Source organism: Oncorhynchus clarkii, chromosome 18 (assembly GCF_045791955.1).
Source record: "Oncorhynchus clarkii lewisi isolate Uvic-CL-2024 chromosome 18, UVic_Ocla_1.0, whole genome shotgun sequence".
Taxonomy (NCBI): Eukaryota; Metazoa; Chordata; class Actinopteri; order Salmoniformes; family Salmonidae; genus Oncorhynchus; species Oncorhynchus clarkii.
Genome location: NC_092164.1, coordinates 51,719,935 through 51,740,029, shown reverse-complemented (window position 1 = coordinate 51,740,029; position 20,095 = coordinate 51,719,935). Strand labels below are relative to the sequence as shown.

Sequence of the window (20,095 nt, the reverse complement as noted above, 5' to 3'; positions counted from 1 at the left end):
GACACTTTGCTTACATGTGTTAATGATCACATATCTCTCTCTTATGTGTTATACTTTGGAACAGATTTCCAAAGTTATACTTTGGAACAGATTTCCAAAATAAAAAATGCTCAGAAAACTTGGGAGGCCAAATAAAATCACCCGCGGGTCAAATTCGGCCCCGGACCGTCAGTTGGGGAACCCTGGCCTTCAGTGTCAGCCCGCAATGCACATTTATGAATGCCTATCTGTGGTAGCTTACCATTTGTAAAACATGCAGTTGCATTGGCTTTATAGTCCTGATACCTGACAAAGACTTAAGACTAATCATTTTTGCTGTTCAAACCCTGAAAATCAGCTACTGCTAAACTTCCCCTAAAGTACATTTTTATACATTTGCCAAAATGATATAATTACTTGTATATACATAAATAAATGAAATACTTCACCAGAGAGCATGATGATCATTAGCTTCTTTAACAAAATTGCTGTGTATTGTTTCAAATCCCTAGCGGGAGAGCCTATGCCTAGTTGGAAAGGCCGCAAATTTGGGCAGCTTGCGTGGCAATAGACCTAGCTGATTGAGTTGCAGCTGTTGGTGACAAGGATCTGAAATATAATTTCTTTAATAAAAATGTGAAATGTTGGTGTGTAGCGAAGATATAGTTGAGTCTGTCCAGAATGTACTCACCTGTCTCCCGAAAAATGATTGCGCATGCCTGAGCACGCATAATAGGGGGAATTGGGAATACGTGGGACACTTTTTGCATTTCCCTCTCCTGTAATCTGTTTCAACATCTATCCAACATATTAGCCCAACACGTGATGCATTTCTGAAATCCTCAAGATGTTTCCTAATCACTCAAAAATGACAAATGTTTATCATATTTACAGACTGCATGACACACCCATTTGTGTACCCTGAACCAAAACCATATTTTCAATTTGCATTTGATAAACTAGGACAGCAGGTTAGATAAACTGGGACAGTCCTAATTGTACCCCAATGATAATTCCATTTTGTGTGATTAGGAAAAATCTTGAGGATTTCAGAAAGGTACAAAATATAAACATTAGACTGGCAACTTATTTTATTTTGATGCACCAGTACATAGAATGCACATACATCACAATTTTTACACAGTGGATTATTTATGACAGTTTGATAGCTTTAACATCGAAACAGGGAAAAAGGCTATGTCACTGATCTATGTGCTTTGAGGGTGAGCTCCCTGTTTGAAGATTGCTCTGCCACCCTCTGTCACACCAATGAAGTAATGTGATTTCTCTGCAAGGGCGTAGTAACAATAGTTTTGATTTTCAGAACAAGAAATAAACTTCAGATGAAGCTGTCCCAGTTTATTTGATGTCCCACGTTTTCTGAATTCTACCTGGCCTGCTGCAGGAAAGTGCCCATTTGGGGATGTCAGATCTTTAGTCTTTAAAGCTGCACTATGCAGAAATTCTCTGCTGTTTCCTTGTTGCTAAAATTCAAATAGTTCGCCTAATTTCTGTTTGTGACAAAACAAGAATGATTGTACCATCTGAACTGCTGTGAAATATGTTTTTCATAACCAAAAATAAGTATTTTCAGCTGTTTGAAGCTGGTGTAGAAAACTGAAAGTTAGATGCAAAAACTAAATTTAAGAATGGGAAGCATAGAAATAGCACACACAGAAAATATCTACCGCTTCTTAGACTTGCTTTCAGTGAAGAATGACAGATCTATAACTCACCTTTATGTGAATTTGGTGGTTGCCCAAAAAGTAACATTGCAGCTGTAAATCACCACCACAGTAAGTCAAGCCTTTTTATTTTGTATCCATTGTGAACAATAATAGTTACTCACAAATCATGTTTCCAGCCAACCTTTTTATGCCCGTAAAGTACATCTTGGATAAAATAAATGAAATGACCGGCCCGATGGAAACAGAAAATATGTCAGTAAACTTTGCAAATGTCGACAAAACAAAATGCCCTCGACAAGGTGGGATCTTTTTGAGTGGGTAAAATGAATTATGTGAGAAATATCGGCACAAATATTGCTATAATAACCCATCATATCGATGTAAACTTGGAGTCACGCGATGACAGGCTGTGTGGTCCTCCCACATAGGCCGGTGAAAGTGCAAGGTGATGAGTTTGACGCTCCTTTCCAATAAATATTAAGGGTCTTATTCTGTTGACATGATCATCGATGCATTTTTTTTTTTGCATTGCTTGGCTCCCATTTGACAAATAAAAATAATTTCGCTCTTTTGTGTATAATAATCTCAGCATGTAGGATATACCCGCACTGTGTCTAATCTCAGCATGTAGGATATACCCGCACTGTGTCTAATCTCATTGTGTAGGAAATACCCGCACTGTGTCTAATCTCATCGTGTAGGATATACCCGCACTGTGTCTAATCTTATCGTGTAGGATATACCCGCACTGTGTCTAATCTCATCGTGTAGGATATACCCGCACTGTGTCTAATCTCATCGTGTAGGATATACCCGCACTGTGTCTAATCTCATCGTGTAGGATATACCCGCACTGTCTAATCTCATCGTGTAGGATATACCCGCACTGTGTCTAATCTCATCGTGTAGGATATACCCGCACTGTGTCTAATCTCATCATGTAGGATATACATGCACTGTGTCTAATCTCATCATGTAGGATATACCCGCACTGTGTCTAATCTCATCGTGTAGGATATACCCGCACTGTGTCTAATCTCATCGTGTAGGATATACCCGCACTGTGTCTAATCTCATCGTGTAGGATATACCCGCACTGTGTCTAATCTCATCGTGTAGGATATACCCGCACTGTGTCTAATCTCATCGTGTAGGATATACCCGCACTGTGTCTAATCTCATCGTGTAGGATATACCCGCACTGTGTCTAATCTCATCGTGTAGGATATACCCGCACTGTGTCTAATCTCATCATGTAGGATATACATGCACTGTGTCTAATCTCATCATGTAGGATATACCCGCACTGTGTCTAATCTCATCGTGTAGGATATACCCGCACTGGTTCTAATCTCATCGTGTAGGATATACCCGCACTGTGACCGTGAGCTGTTGGCTAGAGCGCATGTGCCAATACCAGAGTGGGCACACTGTACATAACACAACATGCTTTGTGAGTAAACCATCAGTAGAGTCAAAAATGTGATGGAAATCCATTTAACTTTCTGTTTTATTCGGTACATGGGAATTCAACCGCAAAAGGTATGTGCACGGTCAGTCTTTTATCCGCAACAAGTCAATTTGATGGAAATTATTCTGTGGTGAGAAAATGCGCTCATTTCTTTTGCCTACGTACATTTGAGCATATTTGCATGAAAATTGGTCTCCAATATATACAAAAAAAATGTCCAACACTCTCCCCCTCCATAATCACCAAGCCTCCGTATGAAAGAGCAAAATGTCACGCTCGGAGGATCCCACATATACAGTGGAAACATCATAAAATACCTGAGAACTTTTCCTTTGCCCAAAAACAGCTGTGTCCGTCCCAAGCTCACTGGCGCAAGAAACTCTTAGGGCCCAGCTAGTTGTTGCAAGTTAGCTATAGTGACCCCTTTGGGACAGACCCAGTTGATTTGATTCTATACAATGTTGCACTTTACTAGCAAATGCTCAAATCATGACCGATAGAAAGGGAGGCAGACAGGCAGAGTAGAGAGTTGAATGCGATTGAAAGAACCTGCATTTTTACCAGGATATTTATTAATGTTTTTATTTGTCAGCGTTATGTATTTTTACTTAGTTGGTAATGGAAGTTATAGGCCTACAGCACTGTTGCATTGGCCTATAAGCAATCTGAGTTCCTTTAGCCGCCAATAGCTCACGGTGTATCAATGTCCATACATATGGCAGAGGCTGGTGATCTCGCATTAGTTGAATTTTAGATTTGTATTTTAATTCATTGTATTATTAACCACGTGACAATGATTTTGAGAAACAAAACGTTATTATCGAAAGGAAACTGTTCTAACTTTATCAAGCATCGCATTATATTGGAAAATGCAGTTTATTTTCTTCTCAGCCATGGTCAGCTTAGAAATTGATGAATAGAGCTAAAAACTTGAAATAGCTAATTATCATGATTAGCTATTGATTTGGAAACACATATGTAGGCCTAAAAAGTTTCTCATGACATTGTCATACATTTGGTCTGCCTGTAGGCTCCAGAAAAGGCCACTGGGTCTCCCAACCCTCTCTTCAGGCCACTCCAGACATTTCACATTTTTAACTGGAAAACCTGATTAATTTATTCAACTAATCATCAAGCCTTTGACTAATTGAATCCGGTGTGCCAGTTTAGGGTTAAAACAAAAATGTGAAACGTCCGGGGGGCCGAGGAGAGGGTTGGGAAACGCTGGACTAGCCTGCATGATATGTTAGATGACATTGACAGAGCATTGTTGGCGCAGCGTCTCTTGCACCATGAGGAGACTCGATGGGCATGGGCAAGATACATATTTTGCGCCCCTGCCTTTGGCAAAGTGGGTACTGCTTATCATGGCCCTGCATCAGCACTCCCTTTAATAGCCCATATCCCACTGGATGGGAAGTTTTCATTGTTTAGGGGCAGAATTATGTGTGGTGTTATGTTGTTGTAGGTGTGTATTGGTCAGTTTACCTTGGAAAATTACGCCCTCGTCAATCTGCTGCCTAATGGGGGGCCTGCCCTGCACACACATTCACACACACCCTCTTTCTCTCTCTCTCTCCCCCCTAGGTTATACTCCAGCCCTGTCCTGTGCACCTAACAGAGATGTAGCCGACTGTCTCGCTCTCATTCTTAACTCCATGCTGCCCGCCTCTCCCCTGGTCTCCATAACAACGCTTCCTGCTTCCCCTCGTATCACGATGGCAACGCTTCAATCTGTCAATCACTACTCCAATCACCAATCAAAAGGAGTAGCATTTGAGTCCCCTCCCCCTCTAAGGACTGACCACACCTCCTACTGCAGGCAGGACCGCCTACTCTGCGTTTCCCCCGACGACGATAACGAGTTTAACGACTCTGATTCTGAGACCTACTGAAGACACGCCTACCTTGGATATCCCACCTCCTCTTTGGCAGGATTTTAGGACTCCACTCTCTGAACCACTCACTCCACTACATTCTGTCCTCTCGTCCCTTCCCAAGAAGAGGTTTAATACTAAAGTAAAATGAGGACTGTCGTCTTCTGGACTGGGTGGCAAGGGTGTGTAGCTCCAGTCTTCTAGGATTGGTTCTTGCTACCAAACATCTGCCCTATGACAATGAAAGGGCTGGGGCTGTACGTATGGAGAGAGCAGAGGGACAATCCTAGCCAAACGGACCAACAGACTTTACATCTCTAATTTCTGTATCTCCAGATCTCTTCCTTTAGGGGTTTTCTTCTAGCCTGGGTACCAGTCTGTTCTAGCCTGGGCACCAGTGTGTTTAGTGAATATTCCACTACTTGTATTATTTTATTCATATACCAAAGCTGTTTAGCATGACAGGAGTGGAATGATGGCTAAACAGACTAGTACCCAGACTAGTTTTATTCTAGTTAAGTTTCATTTATTATAATGGACAAACAGAGACAGAACTTATCACTGTTCACCTAATGCGGCGTCAATACTGAATCGAGTCACTGAATCTCACAGAAGAGTTATAATACTAGTTACTACTGTCTGATTCATTACTGTCTGATTCATAGAGTCGATTCCTCCAGGAGAGGAGTTAGTAAGGCCTCAGTCACTAAGGTACCGTCAGTCTTAAAACTTCACACCCTGAATGTTTCTACACTAGCTGAGAAAGGAAACGTGAGTGTGTGTGAAATGTTGCCAGGAGAGAGAAGTCTTAAGACTACATTTGGTGCAATGTTCTTAATGACTGATAACGAATAAAACAATGATTGATTCTCCAAATGATGGTGGGAATAGATGAAGCACATGTATGCACTAGGTATGGAATAGAGGGTGTGTCCTAATCTCTCCTTGTGTGCACTTGTTCACTTTCCTTCAACAATTTGTAAGGAAGTGCCTAAACCAAGCCAATGCTTTTAGTAGTGCACACTTCAGGACCAAGGGTGTCATGTAGAGCACTAGGTGGCATGATGTATTCAACTATATTATAGGGAACGGTCATGATGGATTCAACTATATTATAGGGAACGGTCATGATGGATTCAACTACATTATAGGGAACGGTCATGATGGATTCAACTATATTATAGGGAACGGTCATGATGGATTCAACTATATTATAGGGAACAGTCATGATGGATTCAACTATATTATAGGGAACGGTCATGATGGATTCAACTATATTATAGGGAACGGTCATGATGTATTCAACTATATTATAGGGAACAGTCATGATGGATTCAACTATATTATAGGGAACAGTCATGATGGATTCAACTATATTATAGGGAACGGTCATGATGGATTCAACTATATTATAGGGAACAGTCATGATGGATTCAACTATATTATAGGGAACGGTCATGATGGATTCAACTATATTATAGGGAACGGTCATGATGGATTCAACTATATTATAGGGAACAGTCATGATGGATTCAACTATATTATAGGGAACGGTCATGATGGATTCAACTATATTATAGGTAACGGTCATGATGGATTCAACTATATTATAGGGAACGGTCATGATGGATTCAACTATATTATAGGGAACAGTCATGATGGATTCAACTATATTATAGGGAACAGTCATGATGGATTCAACTATATTATAGGGAACGGTCATGATGGATTCAACTATATTATAGGGAACGGTCATGATGGATTCAACTATATTATAGGGAACGGTCATGATGGATTCAACTATATTATAGGGAACGGTCATGATGGATTCAACTATATTATAGGGAACGGTCATGATGGATTCAACTATATTATAGGGAACGGTCATGATGGATTAAACTATATTATAGGGAACGGTCATGATGGATTCAACTATATTATAGGGAACAGTCATGATGGATTCAACTATATTATAGGGAACGGTCATGATGGATTCAACTACATTATAGGGAACGGTCATGATGGATTCAACTATATTATAGGGAACGGTCATGATGGATTCAACTATATTATAGGGAACGGTCATGATGGATTCAACTATATTATAGGGAACGGTCATGATGGATTCAACTATATTATAGGGAACAGTCATGATGGATTCAACTATATTATAGGGAACGGTCATGATGGATTCAACTATATTATAGGGAACGGTCATGATGGATTCAACTATATTATAGGGAACGGTCATGATGGATTCAACTATATTATAGGGAACGGTCATGATGGATTCAACTATATTATAGGGAACGGTCATGATGGATTCAACTACATTATAGGGAACAGTCATGATGGATTCAACTATATTATAGGGAACGGTCATGATGGATTCAACTATATTATAGGGAACGGTCATGATGGATTCAACTATATTATAGGGAACAGTCATGATGGATTCAACTATATTATAGGGAACGGTCATGATTGATTCAACTACAGTTGAAGTCAGAAGTTTACATACACTTAGGTTGGAGTCATTAAAACTTGTTTTTCAACCACTCCACAAATTCCTTGTTAACAAACTGTAGTTTTGGCAAGTCGGTTTGGACGTCTACTTTGTGCATCACAAGTCATTTTTTCAACAATTGTTTACAGACAGATTTAACTTATAATTCACTGTATCACATTTCCAGTGGGTCAGAAGTTTATATACACTAAGTTGACTGTGCCTTTAAACAGCTTGGACAATTCCAGAAAATGATGTCATAGCTTTAGAAGCTTCTGATTGGCTAATTGACATCATTTGAGTCAATCGGAGGTGTACCTGTGGATGTATTTCAAGGCCTACCTTCAAACTCAGTGCCTCTGCTTGAAATCATGGGAAAATCAGAAGAAATCACATAAAAAAAAATTGGTTCATCCTTGGGAGCAATTTCCAAATGCCTGAAGGTACCACATTCATCTGTACAAACAATAATACACAAGTATAAACACCATGGGGACCACGCAACCGTCCTACCGCTCAGGAAGGAGATGTGTTCTGTCTCCTAGAGAACAAAGAGGTTGGAGAACATTGATTTACTTTATTTTCTCTCTCGCAGACTCACTCACACACGCACCCTAGTCCTGGTCGTACACCCTGCCGTAGAGACATGCGGTCACCAATCCGACAGACATCCCTGAGTGTTCCATGGTCACTCGACCATCTGTGGTCTTCTCGATCCGGTCGGGTCCATCTACAACCATGCCACTACCTAGCAACGATGGGTAAACGTACCGCGTTCCGAACTTCCCATCCAACCGGAAGTCCACTCTAGACTCTGCCTCCTCCACTCCCTTTCCACAGGAGCTGACCTCTGACCCCGAGCACCGGACCAACGCACACACCTGGAGGGGGAGGAGTTAATCATTAATGCCATGAGCCAACTATTGACAAATCTGTCAATGTGCCCTTGAGCAAGGCACTTAACCCTAATTGCTCCTGTAAGTCGCTATGGATAAGAACATCTGCTAAATTACTCAAATGTAAATGTAAGATCACAGCTGTAGAATTAAATTTAAAAAACATTGCATGTATACATAAACACAGGATCCCTACCAGTTCCAAATGTAAGTTGTAATCAGGGTTGGGGTCAATTTCAATTCAGAAAGTAAACAAAATTCCAATTCTACATTTCCTCATTAAGAAGCATTGAAGAGATTTGGAATTTACATTTCAGTGTACTTCCTGAATTTTAAATGGAATTGACCCTAACCCTGGTTGAAATGCATGCATGTAATGTAAATGTTTCTCCCTACCTGCAAGGTGAAGCGTCCCGCAAACGTGTGTTTGCCAGCGAACACCCCAAGAGCATAGAGCTCTGTATTGCCACCCTGTGTGGACCGTTGGTATTGCAGGTGGCAGCAGAGCAGACCGTCACACAAAGTCAGCTGGCCCTCTGAATCAAGCAGCAAGGCGAAGAAGAACAGGTCACCCGCCATAAAGGCATTGAAAGGGGGAGGGAGTGGGAGAGAGGGAAGGAACTGCGGCAGAGGGAGGTTCACCCTCTCCTCCTGTCTCCCCCTGTCCTCCGGGCTCTCCCTGCCCCTTTGCCTCACCCTGTCCTCCTGTCTCCCCCTGCCCCTTTGCCTCACCCTGTCCTCCTGTCTCTCCCTGCCCCTTTGCCTCACCCTGTCCTCCTGTCTCTCCCTGCCCCTTTGCCTGCTTCTGTGTTGCCAGCCAGTCACTGTCCAGTACAGGTATCCTCAACACCAGCAACTTCCCCTCCTCTGGCTCCCCAGGGTGGTGGAAGGCGTGGTGATAGATGGAAGTACTAGGGGTGAAGATGCCGCTGCCCGTCATAGCCTTGCTGTCATGCCTGAGGTTAGCCGCCAACAGAGTGACGTTAGCTCCCAGACTGACCGCTCTCTGGATCTGAACCGCTGTTAGTAGAGGAAGCAGATTCATCCAGGCTGTGGGGAAGATCATCTGTCTGATACCCTGAGAGAGATGAAGACAAACATTAAGACTTTGGATGAATTCATTTGCATCCATATTGAAACATTGTGCGACTTTGTGTACCTTCTCCAGTAGTCTGACAGTAGGGTCGTGAAACAGGATGTCAAAGCAGGTGAACACTCCAAACCGTCCGGCGAACGGCGTGTCAAAGGTCACCACCTCTAGTCTGGGCGGGGTATCGAATTCCGTCTCAAAGAACAGGTTTTGTTTGTGGTAGCGAGCCGCCAGGGAACCATCAGACCTGCAGTGAATGGGAAAACTAAATGTATTTTCATCTATATTACCCAAATCCTTGTGTAAAAGTAATACAATTATTATGCAAATAAAATAAAGTCCTATAGAGAATGGTTGCTGATAAGGGTGCGCATAGGATGAAAAGCAAAAACATAATTCCAAGACCCTCCTGTATAACTAAAAAGCTTTTGGAAATCAATTCCCCTATTCCAAGAGAACCTCTGGAGGTGTAGAATACCTGTAGTGCTCCCTGTACAATAAATTATTTTCTCACAGGATCAAGAAACGTGTTTAAAACAGAAACAACCCATTTACCACCGACCTGAAGACTACATCAGTGTTGAACTGCCAGCGCCCATCAGGGGGGCAGGGAGTTTGAGAGGGGTCAAGGTGGGGATGAGAGGTCAGAGGGCAGGGCTGGAGGTCAGGCATGTTTGCCACCAGGTACAGTTGGTGACGTCGAGCCATGCAGCTCAAACTCTGGAGGACCTGAGAGAGAACAGGGCAGAACACACATTCAAATTGATGACATTAGACATGGATGGTGGTAAGTAAAGGTGTGTGTGTATGTGCATGTGTATACCTCAGTGTGATTGTGTCTGTCAGATTGTGTACAGGGGTTCCAGTCCTCAGTCAGTGGGTCAGGGATGGTCTCTAGGTAACCAGAGATGGACAGACGACTGAAGTTGAATCCATGGATACCGTCTTCTGGAAATACTATGATCTGAGCCCCTGTTCTGCTGCCCGTGCGGCCTGCTCCTCATAGGCCTTCAGGTTCCTCATCATGTGCTCGAGCGCCGCGGCCCGAGACAGAGGCACATGCGGCTCTGGGTTCAGAATCACCTGATGCTCGTAGACTGTGGCCACGTAGGATGGACAGGAAGTCCCCTCTGTCCTGTCCCCAGCCCGGGTTCACGTTACTGGGGACAGATAGAGAACAGCAACCACCACTGCCAGGAGGACACGGAGGGACATGGCGGAATGACCAGTGCCCAGGAACTTCTGACTTTTTATAGACTGATGAGTACGAGTTCAATGATTCATTGAACAAATATACTGAAAAAAACATGCAACAACTTCAAAAATGTTACTGAGTTACAGTTCATAGAAGGAAATCAGTCAATTAAAATAAATACATTTGGCCCTAATCTATGGATTTCACATGATTAGGAAGAGTTGCTGCCATAGGAGGGCATAGGTCCACCCACTTGGGAGCCAGTTACACCCACTGGGATGCCAGGCCCAGCCAATCAGAATGATTTTGCCCCAACAAAAGGGCATTATTACAGACAGAAATTAACCTCAGCACCCCCCTTCAGACAATCCAGCAGGTGAAGAAGCCAGATGTAGAGGTCCTGGGCTGATGTGGTTGCACATGGTCTACAGTTGTGAGGCCGGTTGGATGTACTGCCAAATTCTCTAAAACAAGGTTGGATGGTCTGAGGGCGTGTTCTCCTGTGTCAGCCCATGCAGTACTGCAGCATGATCGCTACGGGGCAGCAGTTCACTATTGCCGTAGCTGAATCAGAATTAGTTAGGTAACATAGATAAATAAGATGTTTTATTTATTTTATACTTGTCGTTAGATTGTCTTCTTTTGGACTATACTGTTGGCAGTTGCATTTTCCTCTCTCTTCTCTAGGGAACAGTACTTGGGGCCCAGAGAGGGGAGAGGTCAGGCTTGTCTTTTACATGACTGGTAATAGGCAGAATATCAGAAAGGGAGAAGTCAGGTTTGAACATTGTCTTCATAATGAATATATCTGTGAAACCATGTGAAGGGCTCCACTATGTCTGTACTCCAGTCACTCCCTCTTTTTCCCGTTGGAGGGAGGAGTATGGCAGTGTCTGGAACCATTGTATGTCCCCTCTGATGTTGCACTTATCTTGAGATAGTATAGGACCTAGACGCTCACTACTCTCCGGGAGTTTGTCCAGGAGGGGGGTATTTGAGATGGGAGTATCTAGAATTGACAATTGATATATGCCATTGGATGAGGTAATGTTTTGGTAAATCGAAGTACCAAGAACGAGAAGTAGAACCTTGTCTTAGAGAGCAAACTGAACGATAATTTATAGATAATGCTGTCCGTCTATGGGATACTCCTCTCTCAAGTAAAAGTCTTTCTTTGTGAACAGTTCCTAAGATCTGTGGTTTGTCATGTCGACTAGGGGGTGGATCTTTGCTATAAATGATCTCAGTTGCCACTATGTTGACACTCTCAGAATTCATTTATAGACACTGAATTGATCTGAGAGTCACAGGGCTATGGTGAAGCTCATATTATTAAAAGATGAAGTTTTAAAGTATAACTCTGACTTGTGTGTGGTTTGTAAACTCTCCTTTCACTTAGTAATACAGGAAATTACCACGACACTATACATATCAGGGAGATAGTTAGAGGATGTGACATTGTGTCTGCCCATTATGGCGTCTGTGAGAGCATGGTGTCGAGGTGACTAGTATGGGCTATCTCCCTGAAGTTCCTTTTAGGTTCACTCACGCGTGGGTACAGCTAGAGGTGCAGTTGTTAGCTAGCAAGAAATGTGATTCACTTTGCTAGATAGCTATGCTGCACTTGAACGACTTATTCACATTTAGCACATATCTTAGTTGTCAATAAAAAAAATGATTTGGCATCACTCAAATGGTAGGGAGGGCAGGCAGGCAGGCAAGTTCCCATTCAGTTGTCAAATCGTGGGTTGGGACCAATGATATGTATACACCCTGGATGACTGACAGGGGGCACTGTATTGAAGCCACCACGCACCCATCTTGGCACTCCCCAATTGTAAAAAATATTTTGGATGCTATATAAACAGTAGTGTTGTGTGGGTAAAATCACTGGGGAAGCCATGCCAGACCATTTTTTTATATTACAACCTACTGTACGTGTTGTGATAATTGTGAAGTTTAGCTGGGGTAAATTCAATTGATTGGACATGATTTGGAAAGGCACACACTTTTCTATATAATGTCCCACAATTGACAGTTTATGTCAGAGCAAAAACCAAGGAATTGTCCGTAGACAGACAGGATTGTGTCAAGGCACAGATCTGGGGATGGGCACCAAAAACATTCTACATCAAATCAAATTGTATTTGTCACATACACATGGTTCGCAGATGTTAATGCGAGTAGCGAAATGCTTGTGCTACTATTTCCGACCATGCAGTAATATCTAACAAGTAATCTAACCTAACAATTTCACAACAACTACCTTATACACACAAGAGTAAAGGAATGAATAAGAATATGTACATAAAAATATATAAATGAGCGGTGGCCGAACGGCATAGGCAAGATGCAGTAGATGGTATCGAGTACAGTATGAGATGAGTAATGTAGGGTATGTAAACATTTTTCCTTTGAGAAATGAAGTAGCACTGTTCAGAACGAGGGTAGAGAGAAGTGTACTCTTTGTTAGAGGCGCGTGACCTGAAAGCTCGCTACACTTTTGTTTTCCTTCGGTATTGAACACAGTTTATCCCGTCTTAAATGTTATCGATTATTTACGTTAAATACCAAAAGGTGTATTAGGAAAGTTGTTTGAAATGTTTGGACAAAGATTACAGGTAACTTATGAGATATTTAGTAGTCATGTTGCGCGAGTTGGAACCGGTGTTTTTCTGGATCAAACGCGCCAAATAAATTGACATTTTGGATACATATCAATGGTATTAATCGAACAAAAGGACCATTTGTGATGTTTATGGGACATATTGGAGTGCCAACAAAAGAAGCTCGTCAAAGGTAAGGTATGAATGAAATCTTTATTTCTGCGTTTTGTGTCGCTCCTGGCGGGTTGAAATATGATTGTCTGCGTTTGTTTGCTGGGGTGCTATACTCAGATAATAGCATCGTTTGCGTTCGCCGTAAAGCCTTTTTGAAATCTGACACGTTTGCTGGATTCACAACAAGTGTAGCTTTAATTTGGTGTATTGCGTGTGTGATTTCATGAAAGTTGAATTTTTATAGTAATTTATTTGAATTTGGCGCTCTCACCTGGATGTTGGCCAGGTGGGACGCTAGCGTCCCACATATCCCAGAGAAGTTAACATGCCACTCACGACAAAAGCTCCAGCTGAAATGTCATTGCAGAATCCATAAATGAAATGTGTAATGAAACATGTGTGTAACTGTATGAAGCAAAGGTCTTAAGTTAAAACATTCTACTGCAATGGTTTTACAAGTTTGTACAACCCAGAATGAAGGGTTTGAAAGGATGAAATGTCTGGTTTTATGTGTTGATTTTGTTTACTACCCAGAATAAAGGGTTTGAAAGTGTCTGGTTTGAAAGTGTCTGGTTTTATGCATTGATTTTGTTTACTTACTTCTTTGATAATTTAAGTAATAACCAAATGAATCAAATGTAATGATAATTATTACAGAGTGAATGATAAGAGGAACTTTGTTTGTGCTTTTCTAATAACAAATTTCTGTGTTCATGCAAGTGACTGAATGTTCCTGGGAGTAATCCTCACTATCAGGAGAGCAATTTGGCAGTATGCCCAGAACCTTGTTTTGAAAACAAAAGGGATATCTCAGTTTTAAGATCTCAGCTTGGAGAGAGGAAGCCTTATGAGGTATTGGTCGGTCACATGCATAAACCAAACGTTAATGATGAATTCATTCTAAATAATGAATAAGCTAAATCATGCAACTATAACTTGTCTGTGTAAGCAGCATATAAGAGATCTAATGGGACTGCCTTAGGCAGAGCTCCTGACAGACGTGTACTATGGTGCATCAAGTTGGTTGGAACCTCTCCAGTTAACTGACAATAAAGAATGATTCATTTAAGTTTGACTTTGAGTGTCCCTGTGTAGAATATCCATAACAAGATTGATAGTGAAATGTTATAATGTTGAAATAATAGGATGATGATGGGATGTTGAATGTTTTAGGTTAGAGTGAAATAAGAATTGAGTGAAATTAGAATATTAAAGGTTGAGACGTCACTACCATTAAAGTGATGACGGCTATTTTATCAAATCAATTGACTAATTATTACGTGATTAAATTAATAATGTAACAATTAACTCCTTAGTAACTTGGAACACCATGGGGAAAAAATGGTTTAATGAGTTACCGTTTCCCAATTAACTCCAGAATATATTGTTATCATACCAGTCATCCATTCATCTTTATTCATATCCATTAATCACATCAGTCTCATTCTGAACGTTGCAAAATTATTGGATACAGTTAAAGTCTAAAGTTTACATACACCTTAGCCAAATACATTTAAACTCAGTTCTTCACAATTCCTGACATTTAATCCTAGTACAAATTCCCAGTCTTAGGTCAGTTAGGATCACCACTTTATTTTAAGAATGTGAAATGTCAGAATAATAGTAGAGAGAATGATTTATTTCAGCTTTTATTTCTTTCATCACATTCCCAGTGGGTCAGAAGTTTACATACACTCAATTAGCATTTGGTAGCATTGCCTTTAAAGTGTTTAACTTGAGTCAAACATTTTGGGTTGCCTTCCACAAGCTTCCCACAATAAGTTGGATGAATTTTGGCCCATTCCTCCTGACAGAGCTGGTGTAACTGAGTCAGGTTTGTAGGCCTCCTTGCTCGCACACACTTTTTCAGTTCTGCCCACAAATGTTCTATAGGATTGAGGTCAGGGCTTTGTGATGGCCACTCCAATACCTTGACTTTGTTGTCCTTAAGCCATTTTGCCACAACTTTGGAAGTATGCTTGGGGTCATTGTCCATTTGGAAGACCCATTTGTGACCAAGCTTCAACTTCCTGACTGATGTCTTGAGATGTTGCTTCAATATATCCACATAGTTTTCCTGCCTCATGATGCCATCCATTTTGTGAAGTGCACCAGTCCCTCCTGCAGCAAAGCACCCCCACAACATGATGCTGCCACCCCCGTGCTTCAAGGTTGGGATGGTGTTCTTCGACTTGCAAGCATCCCCCTTTTTCCTCCAAACATAACGATGATCATTATGGCCAAACAGTTCTATTTTTGATTTATCTGACCAGAGGACATTTCTCCAAAAAGTACAATCTTTATCCCCATGTGCAGTTGCAAACTGTAGTCTGGCTTTTTTATGGCGGTTTTGGAGTGGTGGCTTCTTCCTTGCAGAGCGGCCTTTCAGGTTATGTCGATATAGGACTCGTTTTACTGTGGATATAGATACTTTGTACCTGTTTCCTCCAGCATCTTCACAAGGTCCTTTTCTGTTGTTCTGGGATTGATTTGCACTTTTCGCACCAAAGTACATTCATCTCTAGGAGACAGAACGCGTCTCCTTCCTGAGCGGTATGACGGCTACGTGGTCCCATGGTGTTTATATTTGCGTACTATTGTTTGTACAGATGAACATGGTACCTTCAGGTGTTTGGAAATTGCTCCCAAGGATGAACCAGACTTGTGGAGGTCTACAAAAAAATTATGCGGTCTTGGCTGATTTCTTTTGATTTTCCCATGATGTCAAGCAAAGAGTCACTGAGCTTGAAGGTAGGCCTTGAAATACATCCACAGGTACACCTCCAGTTGACTCAAATTATGTCAATTAGCCTCAGAAGCTTCTAAAGCTGACGACATCATTTTCTGTACATTTCCAAGCTGTTTAAAGGCAAAGTCAACTTAGTGTATGTAAACTTCTGATCCACTGGAATTGTGATCCAGTGAATTATAAGTGAAATAATCTGTCTGTAAACAATTGTTGGAAACATTACTTGTGTCATGCACAAAGAAGTCATCCTAACCGACTTTCCAAAACTATAGTTTTTTAACAAGACATTTGTGGAGTGGTTGAAAAATGAGTTTTAATGACTCCAAACTAAGTGTACTTATCACTTTCAACTGTATATATGTATTTTTTTTAAGTGAATCACATTTTTATTTGGGGTACCCCTGTACCCCAGTTTGGGAATAGCTGCTTTAGATGATACAGAAACGGTACAGAGAACAAAGAGGTTGGAGAACATTTATTTACTTTATTTTCTCTCTCTCTCTCGCTCTCACACTTTCACACTCACACACGCACCCTAGTCCTGGTCGTACACCCTGCCGTAGAGACATGCGGTCACCAGTCCGACGGACATCCCTGAGTGTTCCATGGTCACTCGACCATCTGTGGTCTTCTCGATCCGGTCGGGTCCATCTACAACCATGCCACTACCTAGCAACGATGGGTAAACGTACCGCGTTCCGAACTTCCCCTCCAACCGGAAGTCCACTCTAGACTCTGCCTCCTCCACTCCCTTTCCACAGGAGCTGACCTCTGACCCCGAGCACCGGACCAACGCACACACCTGGAGGGTGAAGGATTAATCATTAATCATTGATACCATGAGACGACTAAGTGAAAAATCTGCCAATGTGCCCTTGAGCAAGGTACTTCCTGAATTGACTGGAATTTAAATGTAATTGACCCCAACCCTGGTTGTAATGCATGTAATGTAAATGTTTCTCCCTACCTGCAAGGCGAAGTGTCCGTCAGCCGTGTGATTGCCAGCGAATGCCCCTAGAGCATAGAGCTCCGTATTGCCACCCTGTGGGGACCGTCGGTACTGCAGGTGGCAGCAGAGAGGACCGTCACACACAGTCAGCTGGCCCTCTGAACCATGCAGCAGGACGAAGGAGAATGGGTCACACATCATAGAGGAGATGAAGTGAGAGGGGGATGGGGAGGGATTGGGAGAGAGGGTAGGAAGAGAAGCGGAGAGAGGTTCACCCTCACCCTCTCCTCCTGTCTCCCCCTGCCCCTTTGCCTCACCCTGTCCTCCTGTCTCTCCCTGCCCCTTTGCCTCACCCTGTCCTCCTGTCTCTCCCTGCCCCTTTGCCTGCTTCTGTGTTGCCAGCCAGTCACTGTCCAGTACAGGTATCCTCAACACCAGCAACTTCCCCTCCTCTGGCTCCCCAGGGTGGTGGAAGGCGTGGTGATAGATGGAAGTACTAGGGGTGAAGATGCCGCTGCCCGTCATAGCCTTGCTGTCATGCCTGAGGTTAGCCGCCAACAGAGTGACGTTAGCTCCCAGACTGACCGCTCTCTGGATCTGAACCGCTGTTAGTAGAGGAAGCAGATTCATCCAGGCTGTGGGGAAGATCATCTGTCTGATACCCTGAGAGAGATAAAGACAAACATTAAGACTTTGGATGAATTCATTTGCATCCATATTGAAACATTGTGCGACTTTGTGTACCTTCTCCAGTAGTCTGACAGTAGGGTCGTGAAACAGGATGTCAAAGCAGGTGAACACTCCAAACCGTCCGGCGAACGGCGTGTCAAAGGTCACCACCTCTAGTCTGGGCGGGGTATCGAATTCCGTCTCAAAGAACAGGTTTTGTTTGTGGTAGCGAGCCGCCAGGGAACCATCAGACCTGCAGTGAATGGGAAAACTAAATGTATTTTCATCTATATAACCCAAATCCTTGTGTAAAAGTAATACAATTATTATGCAAATAAAATAAAGTCCTATAGAGAATGGTTGCTGATAAGGGTGCGCATAGGATGAAAAGCAAAAACATAATTCCAAGACCCTCCTGTATAACTAAAAAGCTTTTGGAAATCAATTCCCCTATTCCAAGAGAACCTCTGGAGGTGTAGAATACCTGTAGTGCTCCCTGTACAATAAATTATTTTCTCACAGGATCAAGAAACGTGTTTAAAACAGAAACAACCCATTTACCACCGACCTGAAGACTACATCAGTGTTGAACTGCCAGCGCCCATCAGGGGGGCAGGGAGTTTGAGAGGGGTCAAGGTGGGGATGAGAGGTCAGAGGGCAGGGCTGGAGGTCAGGCATGTTTGCCACCAGGTACAGTTGGTGGCGTCGAGCCATGCAGCTCAAACTCTGGAGGACCTGAGAGAGAACAGGGCAGAACACACATTCAAATTGATGACATTAGACATGGATGGTGGTAAGTAAAGGTGTGTGTGCATGTGCGTGTGTATACCTCAGTGTGATTGTGTCTGTCAGGTTGTGTACAGGGGTTCCAGTCCTCAGTCAGTGGGTCAGGGATGGTCTCTAGGTAACCAGAGATGGACAGACGACTGAAGTTGAATCCATGGATACCGTCTTCTGGAAATACTATGATCTGAGCCCCCTGGAAGAGAGTCAGAGAGAGTGTCTATGTTTGCTTTGGCAATGTATAACACTTTCCATGCCAATGAATCCTTTTGAATTAGAAAGACCGAGACAAGGAGAGAGAGGGACGTGGAGGTTGTTTCTCTGTGTGTTATGAAGGAACAGTAACGTGATAGAAAGGGGTAAATGGAGCTGTAAAGCTGATAACTCAAAAACTTCAGATTGATGTTTATCCTCCTGGTCAAAGGTACGTCTTCTCCAGTCCTCGAGAGCTTATCTGCAGGGTGTGCAGGCTTTGTTCCAGCCCTGTATTAACACATCTAGTTGTATTAATTGAAAGAGAAGACCATCTCCCAGTCCCTCCCACAGGTGTGCCTACCTGTTCCGCTGCCCTTTTGAATTAGAAAGACCGAGACAAGGAGCGAGAGGAACGTGGAGGTTGTTTCTCTGTGTGTTATGAAGGAACAACCTGTTCCGCTGCCCGTTCGGCCTGCTCCTCATAGACCTTCAGGTTCCTCATCATGTGCTCGAGCGCCGCGGTCCGAGACAGAGGCACATGCGGCTCTGGGTTCAGAATCACCTTGTGCTCGTAGACTGCGGCCACGTAAGATGGACCAGGAGTCCCCTCTGTCCTGTCCCCAGCCCGGGTTAACGTTACTGGGGACAGATAGAGAACAGCAACCACCACTGCCAGGAGGACACGGAGGGACATGGCGGAATGACTATTGCCCAGGAACTTCTGACTTTTTATAGAGGACCAATGAGTACAACGAGTTTAATGATCACAGTCCAAATTTTCAACATTCGTACCTTGAGGCTGGTCATCTCTCCTCATCTTTAGGGTTACAGCAGTTCACAACACACTCTCCATTCGCTAAACAGTTTTACATACACACACAGAATAAAAAGTGCACATTCACTCACACGCACACACACAAACTCAAGGTCACAGCTGGCACAACACACGCACAGGCTAATGGCTACACACCCACGGAGTACATATACACCCACAGAATTACATTCACATTCACACACACAAACGGTCTTCCAGAGCCTAAATACACACCCGTTTGGGCCAAGATATTACAAGGACAGTATTCACTGAGTAGAAGAGTGTAGTAGGGGTATTGATGTTCAGTTGGGGTATGTACTGAGTAGAGGAGTGCAGTAAGGGTATTGATGTTCAGTTGGGGTATGTACTGAGTAGAGGAGTGCAGTAGGGGTATTGATGTTCAGTTGGGGTATGTACTGAGTAGAGGAGTGCAGTAGGGGTATTGATGTTCAGT

The 20,095-nt window shown here is 42.8% G+C and overlaps 1 protein-coding gene and 1 pseudogene across 3 annotated transcripts in view; one reads left to right on the top strand and one right to left on the bottom strand.

Moving 5' to 3' along the window:
• Positions 1 to 6,489, top strand: part of LOC139373667 (serine/threonine-protein phosphatase 6 regulatory ankyrin repeat subunit A-like) — a 53,138-nt gene extending 46,649 nt beyond the window's left edge. For 2 of the 3 annotated variants that reach the window (XM_071114489.1, XM_071114488.1), the window contains exon 28: positions 4,726 to 6,489. In XM_071114489.1, coding sequence (XP_070970590.1) covers positions 4,726 to 5,033 — 308 coding nt within the window. In that variant the 3' untranslated portion in view covers positions 5,034 to 6,489. Of the gene's footprint in view, positions 1 to 1,303; positions 1,445 to 4,725 lie in introns of those variants that run through there. The other variant, XM_071114490.1, reaches the window with a different exon arrangement.
• A 1,646-nt stretch (positions 6,490 to 8,135) lies between these two features.
• LOC139372365 (uncharacterized) lies at positions 8,136 to 19,541 on the bottom strand (annotated as a pseudogene).
• Between the last annotated feature and the right edge of the window lie 554 nt (positions 19,542 to 20,095).